The 21,520-nt window shown below is 44.2% G+C and overlaps 1 protein-coding gene across 2 annotated transcripts; it reads left to right on the top strand.

Moving 5' to 3' along the window:
- Nucleotides 1-12,844: 12,844 nt before the first annotated feature.
- Nucleotides 12,845-20,222, top strand: LOC109416324 (uncharacterized). Of its 2 annotated transcripts, XM_062845891.1 has the most exons (3): nucleotides 12,845-13,297; nucleotides 15,663-17,201; nucleotides 17,262-20,222. In XM_062845891.1, the coding sequence occupies exon 3, from the start codon at nucleotides 17,625-17,627 to the stop codon at nucleotides 19,986-19,988; it is 2,364 nt and encodes a 787-aa protein (XP_062701875.1). In that variant the 5' UTR covers nucleotides 12,845-13,297; nucleotides 15,663-17,201; nucleotides 17,262-17,624; the 3' UTR covers nucleotides 19,989-20,222. The 2 variants fall into 2 exon arrangements, with proteins under 2 accessions (XP_062701875.1, XP_062701876.1); XM_062845892.1 differs by lacking the exon at nucleotides 12,845-13,297 and adding an exon at nucleotides 13,306-14,925 and having other exon boundaries at nucleotides 15,663-20,222.
- The last annotated feature ends 1,298 nt before the right edge of the window (nucleotides 20,223-21,520 follow it).

Here is a 21,520-nt window from a genome sequence, read left to right as displayed (position 1 = left end):
CAGTGGCGTCTCGTAACCTCACTTTTTACCTGTTCAACGACCCTAAAACTTGCATTTGCGGAGAATTCAGAACCAGAATCAAATTGAAAATGGATGGAAACGACTTTTCTTGTCATTCTCTACTATTTACAAGCTAATTTGCTGAGAAAATTCAAGAATTTACATTCGTTGAACAGGTAGATTTGAGGTTAGGGAATCGCCACTGCCTCCGGGAATTCCTCCAGGAATTCCTCCGGGGATTCCTCCAGGAATTCTTCCGGGGATTCCTCCAGGAATTCCTCCGGGGATTCCTCCAGGAATTCCTCCGGGGATTCCTCCAGGAATTCCTCCGGGGATTCCTCCAGGAATTCCTCCGGGGATTCCTCCAGGAATTCCTCCGGGGATTCCTCCAGGAATTCCTCCGGGGATTCCTCCAGGAATTCCTCCGGGGATTCCTCCGGGGATTCCTCCAGGAATTCCTCCGGGGATTCCTCCAGGAATTCCTCCGGGGATTCCTCCAGGAATTCCTCCGGGGATTCCTCCAGGAATTCCTCCGGGGATTCCTCCAGGAATTCCTCCGGGGATTCCTCCAGGAATTCCTCCGGGGATTCCTCCAGGAATTCCTCCGGGGATTCCTCCAGGAATTCCTCCGGGGATTCCTCCAGGAATTCCTCCGGGGATTCCTCCAGGAATTCCTCCGGGGATTCCTCCAGGAATTCCTCCGGGGATTCTTCGAGGCATTCCTCCGGGGATCCCTCCAAAAATTCTTCCGAGGATTCTTCCGAAGAATCTTCCAGGAATTCCTCCGGGGATCACTCCTTCAATTCCTCCGGGAACTTCTCCAGGAATTCCTCCGAGAATTTCTGCAGGAATTCCTCTAAGAATTTCTCCAGGAATTCCTCCGGGGATTTCTCCTGAAATTTCTCCGGGTATTCTTTCGGGAATTCCTCCAGGTATTTCTTCGGCGATTTCTCCAGGAATTCCGCAAGAAATTCCTTCAGGAATACTTCCAGGAATTGCTGCAGGAATTCCTCCGGGAATTGCTTCAAGAATTCCTCCGGTGATTCTCCCAGGAATTCCTCCAGAGATTCTTCCGGGGATTCCTCCAGGAATTCTCCAAAAATTCCTCCGGGGATTCCTCCAAAAATTCCTCCGGGGATTCTCCTAGGAATTTCTTCGGGGATAACTCCTGGAATTCCTCCGGGAATTTCTCCAGGAATTCCTCCGAGAATTTCTCCAGGAATTCCTGCGAGAATTTCTCCAGGAATTCCTCCGGGGATTCTTCCTGAAATTTCTTACGGGAATTCCTCCAGGTATTCCTCCGGCGATTTCTCCAGGAATTCCTAAAGAAATTCTTTCAGGAATACTTTCAGGAATTGCTGCAGGAATTCCTCCATGAATTCTTTCAGGAATTTACTTCACTAGGAATTCTTCCAGGAATTCCTTCATAAAATCTTCCAGGAATGCTTCCAGCAATTCTTCCAGGAATTTGATATAAAAATTCCTCCTTGGAATCCTCCAGGAAGTTCAGCAGTAACACTTCCAAATATTTCTCCAGGAATTGTTCAAGAAATTCTTTCAGGAAATATTTTTGGATTTCCTCCAGGAATTCTACCAGGATAGCCTCCCGGAATTTCTCCTGTAATTCTTTCAGTAATGGCTTCAGGAATTCTTCCAGAAACTCTTCCAGGAAATCCTCCACGAATTCATCCATATTTTCCAGGAACTGCTCCAGAAATACTTCCACGAATTCCACCGTGGATTCTTTAGAAATTCCTCCGAGGATTCCTCCATAAATTTCTGCAGGATCTAATCCAGGAATTCAGCCACGAATTCCTAGAGAATTTTTCCAGGAATTCTGATAGAAATTACTCCAGGAATTAATCCAGAAATCTAGGAATCTATCCAGGATTTTTTCAGGAATTCATCCAGAAGTTTCTCGGAAAATTCTCCAGAAGTTCCTCAGAATTTCTTCTTGATGTTCGACGGGATTTCTTCTGAAAATTCTTCCTATTCCAGATGATTCCTTCAGGAATTCCTCTGGGGATTGCTTCAAGAACTCTACCGGGGATTCCTCCAGCAACTTCTCCGGGGATTTCTCTTGGAATCCTCCTGAGGAATCCTACACGAATTCTTTCAGGAATTCCTCCGAAAATTATTCCAGGAATTCCTCCGGGGATTCTTCCATGCATTCTTCAGGAGATTTTCAGAGAATCCCCGAGACTTCCTGGAGGAAACACCGAAAAATTTCCTGACCTAAGGTATGCCACAAGAATTCTATTAGGCACCCGCGGAGGAATTCCTGGAGGAGTCCCTGAAAGAATTCCTGGAGGAATCCCTGGAGAAATTCCTGGAGGGATCCCTGCTGGATTTTCGGGAGGAATTCCTTGAGGAATCCCCGGAGGAATTCCTGGAAGAATTCCTGGAGAAATTCCTGGAAGAATTCCTGGAGAAATTCCTGGAAGAATTCCTGGAGAAATTCCTGGAAGAATTCCTGGAGAAATTCCTAGAAGAATTCCTGGAGAAATTCCCGGAAGAATTCCTGGAGAAATTCCTGGAGAAATTCCTGGAAGAATTCCTGGAGGAATTCCTGGAGAAATTCCTGGAGGAATTCCCGGAGAAATTCCTGGAGGAATTACTGGAGAAATTCCTAGAGAAATTCCTGGAGGAATTCCTGGAGGGATTCCCGGAGGAATTCCTGGAGGAATCCCCGAAGGAATTCCTGGAGGAATCCCTGAAGGAATTTCTGGAGGAATCCCCTAAGGAATTCCTGGAGGAATCCCCGAAGGAATTCCTGGAGGAATCACCGAAGGAATTCCTGGAGGAATCCCCGGAGGAATTCCTGGAGGAATCCCCGGAGGAATTCCTGGAGGAATCCCCGGAGGAATTCCTGGAGGAATCCCCGGAGGAATTCCTGGAGGAATCCCCGGAGGAATTCCTGGAGGAATCCCCGGAGGAATTCCTGGAGGAATCCCCGGAGGAATTCCTGGAGGAATCCCCGGAGGAATTCCTGGAGGAATCCCCGGAGGAATTCCTGGAGGAATCCCCGGAGGAATTCCTGGAGGAATCCCCGGAGGAATTCCTGGAGGAATCCCCGGAGGAATTCCTGGAGGAATCCCCGGAGGAATCCCTGGAGGAATTTCCGGAGGAATTCCTGGAGGAATTCCTGGAGAAATTCCTGGAGGAATTCCTGGAGGAATTCCTGAAGAAATTCCTGGAGGAATTCCTGGAGAAAGTCCTGGAGGAATCCCTGGAGAAATTCCTGGAGAAAGTCCTGGAGGAATTCCTGGAAGGAATTCCTGGAGAAATTCCTGGAGAAATTCCTGGAGAAATTCCTGGAGGAATTCCTGCAGTAATTCCTGGAGGAATTCCTGGAGAAATTCCTGGAGGAATTCCTGGAGAAAATCCTGGAGGAATTCCTGGAGAAATTCCTTGAGGAATTCCTGGAGAAATTCCTGGAGAAATTCCTGGAGAAATTCCTGGAGAAATTCCTGGAGGAATTCCTGGAGAAATTCCTGGAGGAATTCCTGGAGGAATTCCTGGAGGAATTCCTGGAGAAATTCCTGGAGGAATTCCTGGAGAAATTCCTGGAGGAATTCCTGGAGAAATTCCTGGAGGAATTCCTGGAGGAATTTCTGGAGAAATTCCTGGAGGGATTCCTGGAGAAATTCCTGGAAGAATTCCTGGAGAAATTCCTGGAGGAATTCCTGGAGAAATTCCTGGAGGAATTCCCGGTGGAATTCCTGTAGGATTTTTCGGAGGAATTCCTGGAGGAATCTTCTGGAGGAATTCCTGGAGCAATTCCTGGAGGAATTCCTGGAGAAATTCCTTGAGGAATTCCTGGAGAAATTCCTCGAGAAATTCCTGGAGGAATTGCTGGAGGAAGAAGAATTCCTGGAGGAATTGCTGGAGAAATTCCTGGAGGAATTCCTGGAGAAATTCCTGGAGGAATTCCTGGAGGAATTCCCGGAGGAATTTTAGGAGGAATTCCTGTAGGAATTCCCGGAGAAATTCCTGGAGGAATTCCTGGAGAAATTCCTGGAGGAATTCCTGGAGAAATTCCTGGGGGAATTCCTGGAGATATTCCTGGAGGAATTCCTGGAGGAATTCCTGTAGGAATTCCCGGAGGAATTCCCGTAGAAATTCCTGGAGGAATTCCTGGAGGAATTCCCGGAGAAATTCCTGCAGGAATTCCCGGAGAAATTCCTGGAAGAATTCCTGGAGAAATTCCTGGAAGAATTCCTGGAGAAATTCCTGGAAGAATTCCTGGAGAAATTCCTGGAAGAATTCCTGGAGAAATTCCTGGAAGAATTCCTGGAGAAATTCCTGGAAGAATTCCTGGAGAAATTCCTGGAAGAATTCCTGGAGAAATTCCTGGAAGAATTCCTGGAGAAATTCCTGGAAGAATTCCTGGAGAAATTCCTGGAAGAATTCCTGGAGAAATTCCTGGAAGAATTCCTGGAGAAATTCCTGGAAGAATTCCTGGAGGAATTCCCGGAGAAATTCCTGGAGGAATTCCCGGAGAAATTCCTTGAGGAATTACTGGAGAAATTCCTGGAGAAATTCCTGGAAGAATTCCTGGAGTAATTCCTGGAGGAATTCCTGGAGGAATCCCCGAAGGAATTCCTGGAGGAATCCCCGAAGGAATTTCTGGAGGAATCCCCGGAGGAATTCCTGGAGGAATCCCCGGAGGAATTCCTGGAGGAATCCCCGGAGGAATTCCTGGAGGAATCCCCGGAGGAATTCCTGGAGGAATCCCCGGAGGAATTCCTGGAGGAATCCCCGGAGGAATTCCTGGAGGAATCCCCGGAGGAATTCCTGGAGGAATCCCCGGAGGAATTCCTGGAGGAATCCCCGGAGGAATTCCTGGAGGAATCCCCGGAGGAATTCCTGGAGGAATCCCCGGAGGAATTCCTGGAGGAATCCCCGGAGGAATTCCTGGAGGAATCCCCGGAGGAATTCCTGGAGGAATCCCCGGAGGAATTCCTGGAGGAATCCCCGGAGGAATTCCTGGAGGAATCCCCGGAGGAATTCCTGGAGGAATCCCCGGAGGAATTCCTGGAGGAATCCCCGGAGGAATTCCTGGAGGAATCCCCGGAGGAATTCCTGGAGGAATCCCCGAAGGAATTCCTGGAGGAATCCCCGGAGGAATTCCTGGAGGAATCCCCGGAGGAATTCCTGGAGGAATCCCCGGAGGAATTCCTGGAGGAATCCCCGGAGGAATTCCTGGAGGAATCCCCGGAGGAATTCCTGGAGGAATCCCCGGAGGAATTCCTGGAGGAATCCCCGGAGGAATTCCTGGAGGAATCCCCGGAGGAATTCCTGGAGGAATCCCCGGAGGAATTCCTGGAGGAATCCCCGGAGGAATTCCTGGAGGAATCCCCGGAGGAATTCCTGGAGGAATCCCCGGAGGAATTCCTGGAGGAATCCACGGAGGAATTCCTGGAGGAATCCCCGGAGGAATTCCTGGAGGAATCCCCGGAGGAATTCCTGGAGGAATCCCCGGAGGAATTCCTGGAGGAATCCCCGGAGGAATTCCTGGAGGAATCCCCGGAGGAATTCCTGGAGGAATCCCCGGAGGAATTCCTGGAGGAATCCCCGGAGGAATTCCTGGAGGAATCCCCGGAGGAATTCCTGGAGGAATCCCCGGAGGAATTCCTGGAGGAATCCCCGGAGGAATTCCTGGAGGAATCCCCGGAGGAATTCCTGGAGGAATCCCCGGAGGAATTCCTGGAGGAATCCCCGGAGGAATTCCTGGAGGAATCCCCGGAGGAATTCCTGGAGGAATCCCCGGAGGAATTCCCGGAGGAATCCCCGAAGGAATTCCTGGAGGAATCCCCGAAGGAATTCCTGGAGGAATCCCCGAAGGAATTCCTGGAGGAATCCCCTAAGGAATTCCTGGAGGAATCCCCGAAGGAATTCCTGGAGGAATCCCCGAAGGAATCCCTGGAGGAATTCCCGGAGAAATTCCTTGAGGAATTCCTGGAGAAATTCCTGGAGAAATTCCTGGAAGAATTCCTGGAGAAATTCCTGGAAGAATTCCTGGAGAAATTCCTGGAAGAATTCCTGGAGAAATTCCTGGAAGAATTCCTGGAGAAATTCCTGGAAGAATTCCTGTAGAAATTCCTGGAGAAATTCCTGGAAGAATTCCTGTAGGAATTCCCGGAGAAATTCCTGGAAGAATTCCTGGAGAAATTCCTGGAGGAATTCCCGGAGAAATTCCTGGAAGAATTCCTGGAGAAATTCCTGGAAGAATTCCTGGAGAAATTCCTGGAGAAATTCCTGGAGGAATTCCTGGAGAAATTTCCGGAGGAATCCCCGAAGGAATTCCTGGAGGAATCCCCGAAGGAATTCCCGAAGGAATTCCTGGAGGAATCCCCGAAGGAATTCCTGGAGGAATCCCCGAAGGAATTCCTGGAGGAATCCCCGAAGGAATTCCTGGAGGAATCCCCGAAGGAATTCCTGGAGGAATCCCCGAAGGAATTGCTGGAGGAATCCCCTAAGGAATCCCTGGAGGAATTTCCGGAGGAATTCCTGGAGGAATTCCTGGAGAAATTCCTGGAGGAATTCCTGAAGAAATTCCTGGAGGAATTCCTGGAGAAAGTCCTGGAGGAATCCCTGGAGAAATTCCTGGAGAAAGTCCTGGAGGAATTCCTGGAAGGAATTCCTGGAGAAATTCCTGGAGGAATTCGTGGAGAAATTCCTGGAGGAATTCCTGCAGTAATTCCTGGAGGAATTCCTGGAGAAAATCCTGGAGGAATTCCTATAGAAATTCCTTGAGGAATTCCTGGAGAAATTCCTGGAGAAATTCCTGGAGGAATTCCTGGAGAAATTCCTGGAGGAATTCCTGGAGGAATTCCTGGAGGAATTCCTGGAGGAATTCCTGGAGAAATTCCTGGAGGAATTCCTGGAGAAATTCCTGGAGGAATTCCTGGAGAAATTCCTGGAGGAATTCCTGGAGAAATTTCTGGAGGAATTCCTGGAGGAATTTCTGGAGAAATTCCTGGAGGGATTCCTGGAGAAATTCCTGGAGAAATTCCTGGAGGAATTCCTGGAGAAATTCCTGGAGGAATTCCCGGTGGAATTCCTGTAGGATTTTTCGGAGGAATTCCTGGAGGAATCTTCTGGAGGAATTCCTGGAGCAATTCCTGGAGGAATTCCTGGAGAAATTCCTTGAGGAATTCCTGGAGAAATTCCTCGAGAAATTCCTGGAGGAATTGCTGGAGAAATTCCTGGAGGAATTCCTGGAGAAATTCCTGGAGGAATTCCTGGAGGAATTTCCGGAGGAATTTTAGGAGGAATTCCTGTAGGAATTCCCGGAGAAATTCCTGGAGGAATTCCTGGAGAAATTCCTGGAGGAATTCCTGGAGAAATTCCTGGGGGAATTCCTGGAGATATTCCTGGAGGAATTCCTGTAGGAATTCCCGGAGGAATTCCCGTAGAAATTCCTGGAGGAATTCCTGGAGGAATTCCCGGAGAAATTCCTGCAGGAATTCCCGGAGAAATTCCTGGAAGAATTCCTGGAGAAATTCCTGGAAGAATTCCTGGAGAAATTCCTGGAAGAATTCCTGGAGAAATTCCTGGAAGAATTCCTGGAGAAATTCCTGGAAGAATTCCTGGAGAAATTCCTGGAAGAATTCCTGGAGAAATTCCTGGAAGAATTCCTGGAGAAATTCCTGGAAGAATTCCTGGAGGAATTCCCGGAGAAATTCCTGGAGGAATTCCCGGAGAAATTCCTGGAGGAATTCCCGGAGAAATTCCTTGAGGAATTACTGGAGAAATTCCTGGAGAAATTCCTGGAAGAATTCCTGGAGTAATTCCTGGAGGAATTCCTGGAGGGATTCCCGGAGGAATTTCTGGAGGGATTCCCGGAGGAATTCCTGGAGGAATTCGCGGAGGAATTCCCGGAGGAATTCCTGGAGGAATTCCCGGAGGAATTCCTGGAGGAATTCCCGGAGGAATTCCTGGAGGAATTCCCGGAGGAATTCCTGGAGGAATTCCCGGAGGAATTCCCGGAGGAGTCCCCAGAGGAATTCCCGGAGGAATCCCCAGAGGAATTCTTGGAGGAATCCCCAGAGGAATTCCCGGAGGAATCCCCAGAGGAATTCCCGGAGGAGTCCCCAGAGGAATTCCCGGAGGAATTCTTGGAGGAATCCCCCGAGGAATTCCCGGAGGAATTCCTGGAGGAATTCCCGGAGGAATCCCCAGAGGAATTCCTGGAGGAATGCCCGGAGGAATTCCTGGGGGAATTCCTAGAGGAATTCCTGGGGGAATTCGCGGAGGAATTCCTAGATGAATTTTCGGAGGAATTCTTAGATGAATTTCCGGAGGAATTCCTGGATGAATTTCCGGAGGTAGTCTTGGAGGAATTCCCGGTGGAATTCCCGGCGAAATTTCTGGAGGAATTCCTGGAGAAATTCCTGGGGGAATTCCTTGGGGAATTCCTGGAGGAATTCCCGGAGAAATTCCTGGAGGAATTCCCGGAGAAATTCCTGGAGGAATTCCCGGAGAAATTCCTGGAGGAATTCCTGGAGAAATTCCTGGAGAAATTCCTGGAAGAATTCACGGAGGAATTCCTGGAAGAATTCACGAAGGAATTGCTGGAGGAATCCCCGGAGGAATCCTCGGAGGAATCCCCGGAGGAATTCTTGGAGGAACCGCGGAGGAATTCCTGGAGGAATTCCCGGAGGAATTCCTGGAGAAATTCCCGGAGGAATTCTTGGAAGAATTCCCGGAGGAATTCTTGGAGGAACCGCGGAGGAATTCCTGGAGAAATTCCCGGAGGAATTCGTGGAGGAATTTCTGGGGCAATTCCTGGAGGAATTCCTGGGGGAATTCGCGGAGGAGTTCCTGGGGGAATTCGCGGAGGAATTCCTGGGGGAATTCGCGGAGGAATTCCTAGAAGAATTTTCGGAGGAATTCCTAGATGAATTCCTGGAGGAATTCCCGGCGAAATTTCTGGAGGAACTCCCGGAGGAATTTCTGGAGGAATTCACGAAGGAATTCCTGGAGGAATCCCCGGAGGAATTCTTGGAGGAATTCCCGGAGGAATTTCTGGAGGAATCCGCGGAGGAATTTCTAGAGGAATCCGCGGAGGAATTTCTAGAGGAATCCGCGGAGGAATTCCTGGAGGAATCCCCGGAGGAATTCCTGGAGGAATCTTCCGAGAAATTCCTGGATGAATCCCCGGAGGAATTCATGCAGGATTCCCCGGAAGGAATTTCTGGAGGTATTCCTGTTAGAATTTCTGGAGGAATGGCTGGAAGAATTTCTAAAGAAATTCCCGGAGGATTTTTTTGTTATTGTAATTGTAATTTATTATCATAAACGTAAGCCTGGCGGTATAACCATCATCCAGGAAGAACTATTGGAAATATTACTGGAGGATTTTTTTTATGTATAATCCCTGCAGTTTTCCCCGGAGGAGTTTCTGGAGGAATCCCCGGAGGAAAAGGCGAAGAACTTACTGAAGCTATCCTCGGAGAAATTCATGAAGGATTTCCTTGGGGAATTTACGGTGGAATCCTTCAGGTATTACTAGAGGATTTTCTGGAGCAGTCCTCGAAGGAATTCCTGGAGGAATGCACGGATGACTTCTTGGAGGAATTTCGGGAAGTATTCCTGGAGGAATTGCTTGAGGAACCCCCGGAGAAATTTCTGATGAAATCCCTAGAGGAATACTCGTAGGAATTCCTGAAGGAATCGCCGGAGGAATTCCTCGAGGGATCCCTGGACGTGTTTTCGAAGGGATTCCCGGAGAAATCCCTGAAGATGTTGCTGGAGTAAATCCCCTGCCAAATCACTAAGAACTTCCACCGAATCGCATTTTTTTTCCTGGGAATTTGTAGCTTATATTTGAGCAAACTTTAGATACATTTTCGCAGCTATTTTCCGCGGCTGGTAATCCATCTATTTTCATCCCGTAATCCCGATGGATTTTTATTCTTGGGAGTAATTGTCAGCTTCCACTCGAACTTGACCAACTGCATCACAATTTCAAATGATCCGACCTCGCCACAGGCAAGGGAACTGGTTTACATGTCCGCCACCGTATGCACCACCAGCTGGAAATCATGATATAACCTTTCTTCCGGTTGCGCTTGTCCGGCCGGAATATCAACGGGTCACAATGCTGGTCAATCTTCCACTGTGCTGCGTTCCAGACCAAGTGAGTATGAGCGTAGATTCATTGTTGATAAACAAAATTGATAAACAAGTTGTTTCGTCGATTTTTTTTTCTTTTTTCTCTCTCAAGATCGACTGTCAAAATTACTTTGGTAAAAATGCTGTTTTTTCCTTGACCTCATTTCTTACGATCTGAGTACTAGGCTTAAATGGGTTAAGCCACTTAACTTAAAAATGGGTACTTTTTTACCCATTAATGGGTATTTCAGAACTAGCGTGTAGATTTCTACTCAATGAGCGCTTGCACGCTGACGTCATCATTGTTTCCTTCTCTTTCGTTCCTTCGGCGTCGGTCCATAAAGCCGTCCTTGCCCTCAAAAAAAATTTGAGGGCAATGTTTACAAATCGTATGAGAATTCGATGAGGTTATGTTTTTGATGCAAGCCTCTATTGGCTTCTTTAACGGTGTTGAGATAATGCGATATTCTGAATCTGCATGTCAAACTGAGCCGAAATCCAAATTTTCATGAATTTTGGAGCCCGGCAACCTATTTAAAAATCAATTTGAAGTTTGTATGGGAGCGATTTGTCGAATCACCCCTCGTCGCAGTTTATACTGGGCGGAGCTGTCAAACAGTTGCCCAGCTGTCAAAAGGTGATTTCAAAAAATCTCTTTGAAATTGATTTTAGGTACCAAAATAAGGTTCTAAAAATCTGAAAAAAATCATAGTGGCTCAGAAAAAGGTGCGTGTTGTAAGCTAGGGACGAGACAAAAGGCTAAAAAAATAAATATTATAGAGTACTGCAAGCACCTGATCTAACCTCACTTTGTCTGACAGTTCAGCGAGCTTGTTTACAAGGTGTTAGAATTTTTACCGAGCGGCGAAAATTATATTTACGATTTCCGTCCCGAAACCAATATGATGCGGAAATATCGATTATATTCAACTCTACTAATATAAAACCAATCGTCTAATTACCGTTTTACTGAAATTCTATCGAAAAACAATTTTGCCGGATCTCCGCCAGAGACTAAGTCCATGTAAACAAGCTCGCTGAACTGTCAGTGCACGGCTTCGTGACGTCATCTTGCAGTATCCTATATATTTTCAACTACGGTTAAGAAAAACGTCAAAAAATGAGTAAATATGTACTCTTGAACCATATATTGTGGTTTAAAACAAGAATCCCGATAGGACTTTAGGAGCCTATTCAAACTGGTTTCTTGTTTAGGGGTAGTACGCACCTGATTAGTACTGTGGAAAAGGATAGGCCAAGGAACGGTCAAGAAATGATTTCGCTGTTGAAATTTTTTGGGCGGTCCGCAGCTGGAAAGAAATGAAAATTGTGTAACGCTCGTAACGCCTGCCGGGAAAATCAAATGGAGCTGTCACTTTTCCTTGCGGAAAAATATTCCGTTCAATTATTCCTCAAGGAAAAGTGACATTTCTTCCCATACTAATCAGATGTCAAAATTCCTTTGGTAATTAGAGGGATTTTTTCTGGAGTGCTTTTCTTACCAGGCGCATACTAGACTTTAAGTCTAGTACGCACCTGATAAGAAAAGCACTCCAGAAAAAATCCCTCTAATTACCAAAGGAATTTTGACATCTGATTAGTATGGGAAGAAATGTCACTTTTCCTTGAGGAATAATTGGGCGGAATATTTTTCCGCAAGGAAAAGTGACAGCTCCATTTGATTTGCCCGGCAGGCGTTACGACCGTTACACAATTTTCATTTCTTTCCAGCTGCGGACCGCTCAAGAAATTTTAACAGCGAAATCATTTCTTGACCGTTCCTTGGCCTATCTTTTTCCACAGTACTTATCAGGTGCGTACTTTTTTAGTCTATGGTACTACCCTTTACACGGAGAGACGAAACTACCCAAAAGTGAGTGCTTTCCACCCAACTTCGGGGTTGCGTGCGTCAAGCCAATTTTGAGTTGATGGAATCGATGTTTTTGTTGGGTTGTTCCCGCTTGCTTCCATGTGAAAAAAATACTTAATTTTAAGTTTTTTCCTGAGACGAGACTCGCGAAGAGGAAAAAAAGCAACGTCAAGTGTAGCTCAACTGAGCTGTCAGTTGTAGCCCGTTTGATTACGTTACCTAAAACGAGGAAAGTATTGCTATCCGAGATAAATTCTGAAGCCAAAATTCACTCCGAGCAGCATTTTCTTCTCCTGTGCTGTCAAAAATAAATTGAAAACAATATATTCTAATGATTACTTTGCTTGGTGATTGTTGGTGATGCAACATATCACCTCAACATGATTTTGTGCGTGAATGGGATTCAGTCACACTGCATGTGAGATGATGCGGTCACGTACGTGTTTGAACACCAGCCCAAAACCTAATGTCAACACAGATAGGAAGAAGAAAAAAAATAACAAACTGGAGAAAAAGAAGACCGTCTTCGCGAGTCTCGTCTCAGGTTTTTTCCACTCAACCGAAATTTTGACTAGGTAGTATTCACTCAAATTTGAGTACTGTGCTAGAAACTCAGTTTTGGCTTGACGCACGGAACTGTAAAAGTTGGGCTGTTTCTCTCTTCACTCTCTGACAACAACAGAAAGAGCGCATGAAAAGGGAGATGAAAAAGAACTCAAAATTGAGTTTAAAAGTACCTAATTTTGAGTTTTTCAGTTTCTCCGTGTACATTTTAGGTGACAAACAACTTACATAGGGTGGTTCAAAAACTGATCGACAATAGGGTGGCACATTTTCGTCAAAAGCTTACAGGGGAAAGAGGGAAAACAACCTAATTTTGGGTAACTAATTTATTCAATATACTCAGCTTTAAGTAAAATCGCCCCAAAAATTAGGTAGTTTGATTTCTCCGTGTACTCAATTTTGGGTGAAATCGTTCCAAAAAGTTGGTAGTTTGGATTTTCCGTGTATATTCTTGATCTTGGATAGAACGAGTTTTAGAGTGTAGTAGGTAACTGTAAAGCTGTCAATCACCACGCGGCATAATTGGTATTTTCCCCGGTATTTTCGAAAGTAGAGTATCGCGCCTACGTTTTAAAAATAATTGCAACATTTTACCTTTATTTTGCCCTGTTCACAAAAATATAAAGGATCTCTCGGCATGGATGTAGACGTACAAGAAATTCCTGCCAGCGTCGAACAAACGAAAAAAAGCAAGCCAAGGATTAAAAAAGAGATTCGCAAAGTGTTTGTTCCCCGTACCAGGTATGGCATTATACACCCGATTCTTTTTTGCACGAGTTTGGTTTTTTTCTATAACTCAGTCAATTTTCAACCGATTCTCATTAAATTTTGTACACATGCAGGCACGATTAGTACTATCAGTACCAATACTATTACCTAGTACATAATTTCATGAGAATCGGTTCAAAATTGACTGGATTATAGCAAAACGACCCGTTTCGTTTCGACCCTATTTCCGGCACAGCACAACAGGCCAAAAAAATGGTTCATTTCCTAAATTAACAACGAAGCAACCGTTTTCGTCCACTTCTTCCATCTCAATCAGATACCTTAGGGTAGTGGGGGTATTTTGGACCGGGCAGGTATTTTGGCCCACCTAGAAAGATTTATCATATTTATCATATAATCTATACTAAATCTTGGTAATTTTTTATTGGAACACAGTATTCAACTATGGGGAAGATTAGTAATCCTACATTATAGACGAGTGCACCGCCCGCTGGAAGTTCACTCGGGCAGCGAATTTTGACACCACAGCGGGGTCGACTCTCAACAAGTTCTACCCAGCAAAATATTTGTTTAATTTTTTGCAACTGGTTTTCGCGATGAAGTTGCAAAAATATGAGCTTATGCATTAACTATATGCATATGCATCACTTTAAATGGAAATTCATGTAAGAAATCAAAGAAAAAAATATCAGCGCATTTTGGTAATGCATCTCTGAGTAGAAGTTGCTGAGAGTCGACCCCGCTGTGCTGTCAAAATTTTTCAGGCTTAGTGAACTCAATGTTCATCAGTGCACTCGTCTATAGAGATCTGCGGAGGCGGCCATTGTAAGCCAATCGTGCAGAAAGAACTGTCAAAGTGGTGAGCCAAATGAACAGGCTGATCGTTCGTAAGAAGGCGTCGATTGAACGGTATTGCAATCCGAACTAAATAAATTAAAATTATTGATTTTTAATATCGAGAAATTGACGGTATATGTAAGTTTAGTAAAAAGATAGAATTTAATTAATTCTGCTTTCAAAAGCTCAAGCTTATGACGAAACTTTTGTTGCTGCACTTCTCGAAAAAACTTTCATTGCTGCTTCTTGCTTTAGTTCTGCCGATATGTTTAGCTTAACACTTTGCAATAAATTTCAGATTTCATCGATTGCTCCGCTATTTTTTTCAAAATTTTGAAAAAAAAATTCTATCATAATTACAAAATGTAAACAAAACAACTTGAACCACTACGAAGTCACGCACAAAGTTTGAACATCTAGCTTTGCAGCAAGTGTTGGCAGCTGATGCAAACAAAATGAACAGCGTTGCCGAATCGACATATGTAACTTCCGCTTATCTCTATGTAGAGGATTTCTAGTCGGCATGTAATATTTGTTTTGAGCACTTGTGCGGCTTCAGAGTGAAATTGTAGCTCATAGACTGTGGATCCCGTTGCGGAAATGTTGCGGGAGATGATTACCTACGGAAGTGCGTTTGGAAAATATGCGGCAAGTGATATTTTGATTTGTTTTGCTGTGAGGTGCCGGACGCGGGTGCCGAAGTAGTTCGAGACCCTACATAATTTCATGAGAATCGGTTCAAAATTGACTGAGTTCTAGCAAAATAACGACCCGTGCAAGAAAAGAATCGGGTATATAGTAGAGTGAGTCAACGTTGTATGGAGAAAATTTAAATTTGATCGCATCACCCGGGAACAAAGCTTATTCAATCTATATTAGCGTCCAACACAACTATGCAAAATTTGGGAGCGATTGGTTGCTTCCCCGTGTTCCGCATTGCGATTGAAATTTATATGGAAGTTAGTATAGGAAAACGTGTTTTTTTGCATTTCTCACATAAATTAACTTTTTTTTGTCTGAAACGATCTAACTAATAAAGTTAAAGTATAGCCTAGGATATGCCGAAAAACTTCGCCGAAGACCGCAACGTGATCCGACGCTTGTGAAAAAAGTTATTCGCTTGGTAACTTAGACCAAAAATTGAGATTTTATTATTGATGTTATTCCTTTACATGTTAAATGTAGCACCACCGGGCAATCTGTACGTTATAACTTTTTTCCCAAGCGTCGGATCACTTTGCAGTCTTCGGCAAAGCTTTTCGGCTATACTTTAACTTCATTAGTTAGATCGTTTTAGACTAAAAAGTTCAATTTAGGTGAAAAATGCAAAAAAGCACGTTTTTCCATAGTAAATTCCATACAAATTTCAATCGCAATGCGGAACACGGGGAAGCAATCAATCGCTCCCAAATTTTGCACAGTTGTTTTGGACGCTAAAAGGAGTGGAAAAAGCTTTGTTCAAAAGATTCGACTTTGTTGACCCAGTCTAGTGTATAGGCATCTATCCAAGTTCTAATTTTGAGTTTCTGATTTTCCGCAGACAGTCAGCATTGAAGGAACAATGGATGAAAATATTCACTCCAGTTGTAGAGCAGTTGTTGCTACAGATAAGATACGACGTGAAAAGTAAACAAGTTGAACTCCGTTTGGGACCCGAAACGAAAGATCCGTCTAACTTACAGAAAGCGGCAGATTTTGTACGAGCTTTCATGCTCGGTTTTGAGGTGGAAGACGCTTTGGCTCTGCTTCGTCTTGATGATCTTTTCATCGAATCTTTTGAAGTAAACGACGTAAAGATGTTAAAAGGTAAGTTTACAAGAATATGTTTGTATGCAAAGTTTGATTTGTCTCAATAGTGGCATTTACACTTATCAATAAGTTGGTTCAACCAAGAGGCTCAATCTTTCCTTTAACTTCATCAAGAAACACAATTTGATGGAAATATTGCTAAATGTATTGCTTGCATTTTTAATGCGAAGAAGATGGATGATAATGTTGAATCTTGATATAAACACTGACCCACATGAACTGTCCTCGGACGCATAAATGTCACATGTTATAGCGCACCACTCCCAACGATTTTACGTTCAAATAATACCATTACCCTTAAACGAAACGGTTGGTACGGTTGTCCCCGTTTCTTCCTTCATTCAATTAAAAAAGGTTTGTCAATCATGTCATTCATAAGTGGATAACCTGATTGCCGAAAAACTTCGCCGAAGACCGCAACGTGATCCGACGCTTGTGAAAAAAGTTATTCGCTTGGTAACTTAGGCCAAAAATTGAGATTTTATTATTGATTGATATTATTCCTTTACATGTTAAATGTAGCACCACCGGGCAATCTGTACGTTATAACTTTTTTCCCAAGCGTCGGATCACTTTGCACCATTCCCAACGATTTTACGTTCAAATAATACCATTACCCTTAAACGAAACGGTTGGTACGGTTGTCCCCGTTTCTTCCTTCATTCAATTAAAAAAGGTTTGTCAATCATGTCATTCATAAGTTGATAACCTGATTGACTTATGTTTTTGAATTATCTTTCAACCCATTAATCTGCACAGTGGGCCTGGCCATTTTGATATTTGTATCATATCATAGCATATCTATTTATTTATCATTCGTAGACCGTTAGTTACATAAGTAAGTTTAGTTGTACATTCTGTTGGCCTACCCCATTAGGCCAGCGCGCACATCTATAGACACGGTATCTACACTGTTCGTTACCACACGAGCGCTGCGATGGATGACATGGGAGTGACAGGTATACGACCTGTCACCGGGTGAGTCTACGAAGAGATGACAAAAACGAACTGTGTTATGCAGATGTGTAGTGATAAATATCTCCCTAAAATTAGCTTATTTCTATTATGCCCCTTGAATTAGAACCTAAAATAAGTGAATTTTAAATACTATTTTCCCCATCCATAATTTCAACGCTGAATTGGTAAGATTAGTTCCGTTAAAAGTGCTTTACATCAGTTCTAATATTGACTTGTATTAGGTAACCTAAATCACACAACATCTCCCTCCCATTGAATTTCGCCCAGAGCAACCAAATCACTATCGATCCCGGTAAGATAAACTATAGAACATCTTCCAAAACATGTAACTGAATTATCTTACAATTAATAGATCTGTAACAAAACTCGTCTAGATCACGACACATAAGGGAACTAAACGTAAGTAAAAATGATAATCAATTTAATTCACTGTTACCATATATTGGACTGCCTGTATGTTGCTAGACAGGGGTTCACAAATCAATCTTCACGTAGCATTTGTTCAATATTGTTAGTTATTCCTAAAATCGAATGATTGTAATTCTAAGATGATCCGTATTTCCCTTTAGGAAAATTATATTCTCTACGTTATTACCACAAACCGGATCGCGTGTTCTTATTTCACTTCCGGTGGAGAATCATAATTCCGGAAAATCCCTCACGTTGGACCAAATCCAACAACATATAATTTTCGTTTATTGGCGAGTCGAGCGTGATGCCTAGTCGCGGTGTTATCAAATCGGGTGCGAAGGGTGATAAGGGTGCGCGGCCGAAGGAAATATCAGTGAGTGGTCATAGTGCTGATGGTGGTGGTGGAAACGATGACATACCGGAAGTGGTGATTATGGAGGATACTGTGGAAGGACATACGTGCAAGACGTGTCGAGGACCGGATTCTGAGCATATGGTTCAATGTGACAGATGCGATGGATGGTACCATTTCTCCTGTGTGGGCGTATCGGAAGAAGTTGCTGACAAGAGCTGGAGTTGCACTAACTGCGTTACCGCGAATTGGGTCCAGCGAACTAAGACAGCTTTGGAAGAAAGTGCCAGACAAGGAAACGAGAACCACGATCGAAGGTCAACTAGAAGCCAGCCAGTTGGAAACATCGCGACAAGCACCCGCGTCAACCCAGTGATTCCTTCAACGGTATTCCAGAAGCCAACTTCATCTGAGCCAGTTCCAGCCTACAGCGGTGGTGGTCAAATAGCTGTGCCGGGTGCAGCAGCCGAACAAGCCAAGCCTGACCGACAGCAGCAGCAATCAGCACTGTCAGCTGGTGGTATCGATGCAAGAAAAGTAGTTCCATTACGAGAAACAGAAAAAGCACTGTCAGAGATTTCCGTCTCTTCGTCGCAGAAGTCTGCAGTGCAGCGCGCAAAGTTACAGTTAATGCGACTGGAGGAAGAGCGACAGTTTCAGCAGCAGCAAGAAGAACGTCGACGAGCTTTGGAAGAGCGAGCAGCGCAGGAGCATCAACAGTATTTGGAGAGGAAGTATCGCCTGCTGGAAGAAGTCGTGAGCGAGAAGGGAAGTCGGAGTCGCAGCGAGGCTTCGAGTCGGATCAACGATTGGGTTAAAGAGGCTAGCCAAGTACAACGGACAATCATGCCAGAGGTGGATAGTTCCAACGTGGGGCGTCGTCAAGCTCCTCGAAGTGGCGTAGAACCAGCCCAAGCTATTGAGCAGTTCGGGGAACCTCGTATTCGATTTGAGGCCAGTGCCAACACGGGACCTTTCAATGCGCAGGCTGGTCAGCGATCCAGTCATTGCCCTCAGATTCAGCAGTCAGATCCTGAATTTGCCAGTCACTACAGACAGACAGGACAAACGATGCCGATGCATCCTTCCGGCCAGCAAGTCGGAATATCCTCGAGATACCCTCAGTCAAGTTTCATACCAGCGCCAGCTACGTTCAATACCAACAGGAGAGTCATATCGCAACAATCTGCGATTCTCAGGCCCCCCTTCAACTCTACTTCCTTCGACGGACAAGTATTGGCTCCACCGGCGTGTTCTACTGGTTTTCACCCTCGGAATCCTCGGGATAGTGTCTGTGCATCAAACCACGGAATGTACGACGACGAGTTCCAGCTCTCACGCTCGCAAGTGGCAGCCAGACAAGCAGTTCCACGAGATCTACCGCCGTTTAATGGGAATCCGGAGGAGTGGCCAGTGTTCCTGTCGATGTACAACCGTACGACCGCGATGTGTGGATTTACCGACGAGGAAAACATAGTCCGACTGCAGAAGAGCCTGAAAGGCAAAGCCTACGAGGCCGTCAAGAGCCGTCTGATACATCCAGAAAATGTTCCGGGCATACTGTCTACCTTAAAGATGCTTTTCGGACAACCCGAAGTCATCGTCCAATCGCTAATTGAAAAAGTTAGCTCTCTACCAGCAATTCGTGAAGAAAGGCTAGACACTCTGGTCGATTTCGCTGTACACGTGCAAAACTTTTGCGCTACAGTAGACGCCTGCGGACTGCAGGAGTACATGTACAACATCTCGCTCCTTCATCAGTTGGTTGGCAAGCTACCTCCCTCGCTTAAACTCAATTGGGCGCAGCATCGACTAACGGTGCAAACGGTCAACCTGGCGACCTTCAGTGGGTGGATCTACGCACTAGCGGAGGCCGCAAGCGTCGTTACTTTTCCGTCACCAGCTCATCTCGAAAAATCTGCCCGAACTGAAACTCGAGGCACCAAGAAAGGAAATGGGTATCTCAACGCCCATTCCGAGACTCCGTCCGAAGATTGCAACGAGATTCCTTCAACGAACCATATCGCAGAAAACCGAACGCCGCTGAGACCAGTTTGTCCAATCTGTAAAGAGAATTGCAAATCCGCTGATAAGTGCAAACGATTCTTGGAGCTCTCCAGAGACTCACGATGGGCCGCTGTAAGAGAATTCGGATTTTGCCGTACCTGTCTCCGAGTGCATAAGGGAAGCTGCTTTGCCAAACCATGTGGCAGAAACGCAGGGTGTCCATCCATCCGGGAAATACGGGAAAACCGGGAAAAAACCGGGAATTCGAAACCACCGGGAAAAATACGGGAAAAACACGGGAAATTGTAAAAGGCACCGGGAAAAATCTTTATGGTGTCTGTCTGTACTTCATCAGTGTCAAGAAAGTCTTGAATATAATAATAGCAACATTAACAGAGTTGCCGGTTGAATATTTTTTTTAGAAAGGCAGCCTCTCAGGAATTTTAGTAGTTTCTGATGAATCTTCATAAATTCATGTAAAAGAAATCTGAGTATACTTCTTAGGCGAAATCATCAGATTTCTGCAAGATTTCACGATGCACTTTTTGAGTCTTGTATAGATAATTGGAATTCCTGGAGAACTCAGTAAACTTGCAAAAGTTACTTACAACGAAGAGATTTTTACGTTTGAAAAAAAAATGTGTCAGTTTCTGGAGGGATTCAGGAGACATTTTTAGTGGAACTCTTCATAAATTTCTGCCAGATCCCTTAAATGAGATCCCTTAATTTGATTCCTTTGGCAGAAGTCAAGGAGAAAATTATTGAAAAATATTTGACAGAATTCACAGTAATATTGTGCCTATCCGCTTTTGGCTAAATTCAAATAAAATTGAGGGGCCCAGAATCAAAAAGGTGTAAATGACCATTTTGTCGATTATGAGCTGATCACTAGGCTGATCATATAAAAAATTCTTCAGATTTCAAGCTTTCAGGAACTTTTTTAAGAATATGTTTACAATGATTAGAAAAATTACAATAAATCGTGGAAAATTCGATTGATTTTTAAGATCTATACATTTTGTATCGGATGAAAAATTGGTGAAAAACTTTACACCTAATTTACTCGAAAGTGGGGTTTTGTCACTTACACCCCTTTGCTTCTAACCCCCTCAATTCCGAACAGTAAGTACAACACTGTAAACTATAGCGAATTTTCCAAAAAAAAAACTGCTCATGAAAGACTCTCTGATGGGATCCCATATGAAATTTCCTACAGATTTCCTGAGCATAGTAGTAGAATCCACAAAAGAATCTTAAATGGAATCTGTGAAGAAATGTTTGAAAATGTGACTTTCTGGAAGCATCACTCGGATGCCCGGAAGAGTATACAATAGAATCCCTGATGTGTTTACGGCTATATTAGGCAAACGAAGCTTTTTAAAAGAAGTTGTATGTGCAACTTTTAGGATTTTTTTTGACAGAACCTATGGAGGACTTCCTAAAGGAAGAAATGTTGAATGTTCTCAAGATATTATTTAATATTGGAGAAGAACTCAAACGTTTTTCTTCAAATTTTAGAGAAAATCGGTGTCAAAAGATTTTGGATTCAGCAAGTAAATTGTTTTAAATGACGATGGAAGCAGAACAAAAAGTTAGATGGAGATTTTCACAAAAAGCAGCAAATAATTTATACATTAGTTTCTAAAGACCAGGTTTACCAAAAATTTTTCGATATTTTTTCCACTGTTTTTTATAATATTCGCCAAAAATTTCGTGAAAAAAACAGACACAGTGACATTAATTTCAATAATATTTTCATATAGATTCCATTTCCTTGTTATAAAAAGGACCTTTTCAACTAACTTTAATCCTAAATTTCGTGTAAGAAAAGCAAATTAATG

The sequence above is a fragment of the Aedes albopictus genome, chromosome 1, assembly GCF_035046485.1.
Source record: "Aedes albopictus strain Foshan chromosome 1, AalbF5, whole genome shotgun sequence".
In the NCBI taxonomy this organism is placed as follows: domain Eukaryota; kingdom Metazoa; phylum Arthropoda; class Insecta; order Diptera; family Culicidae; genus Aedes; species Aedes albopictus.
This window is presented reverse-complemented; position numbering and strand designations above follow the sequence as displayed.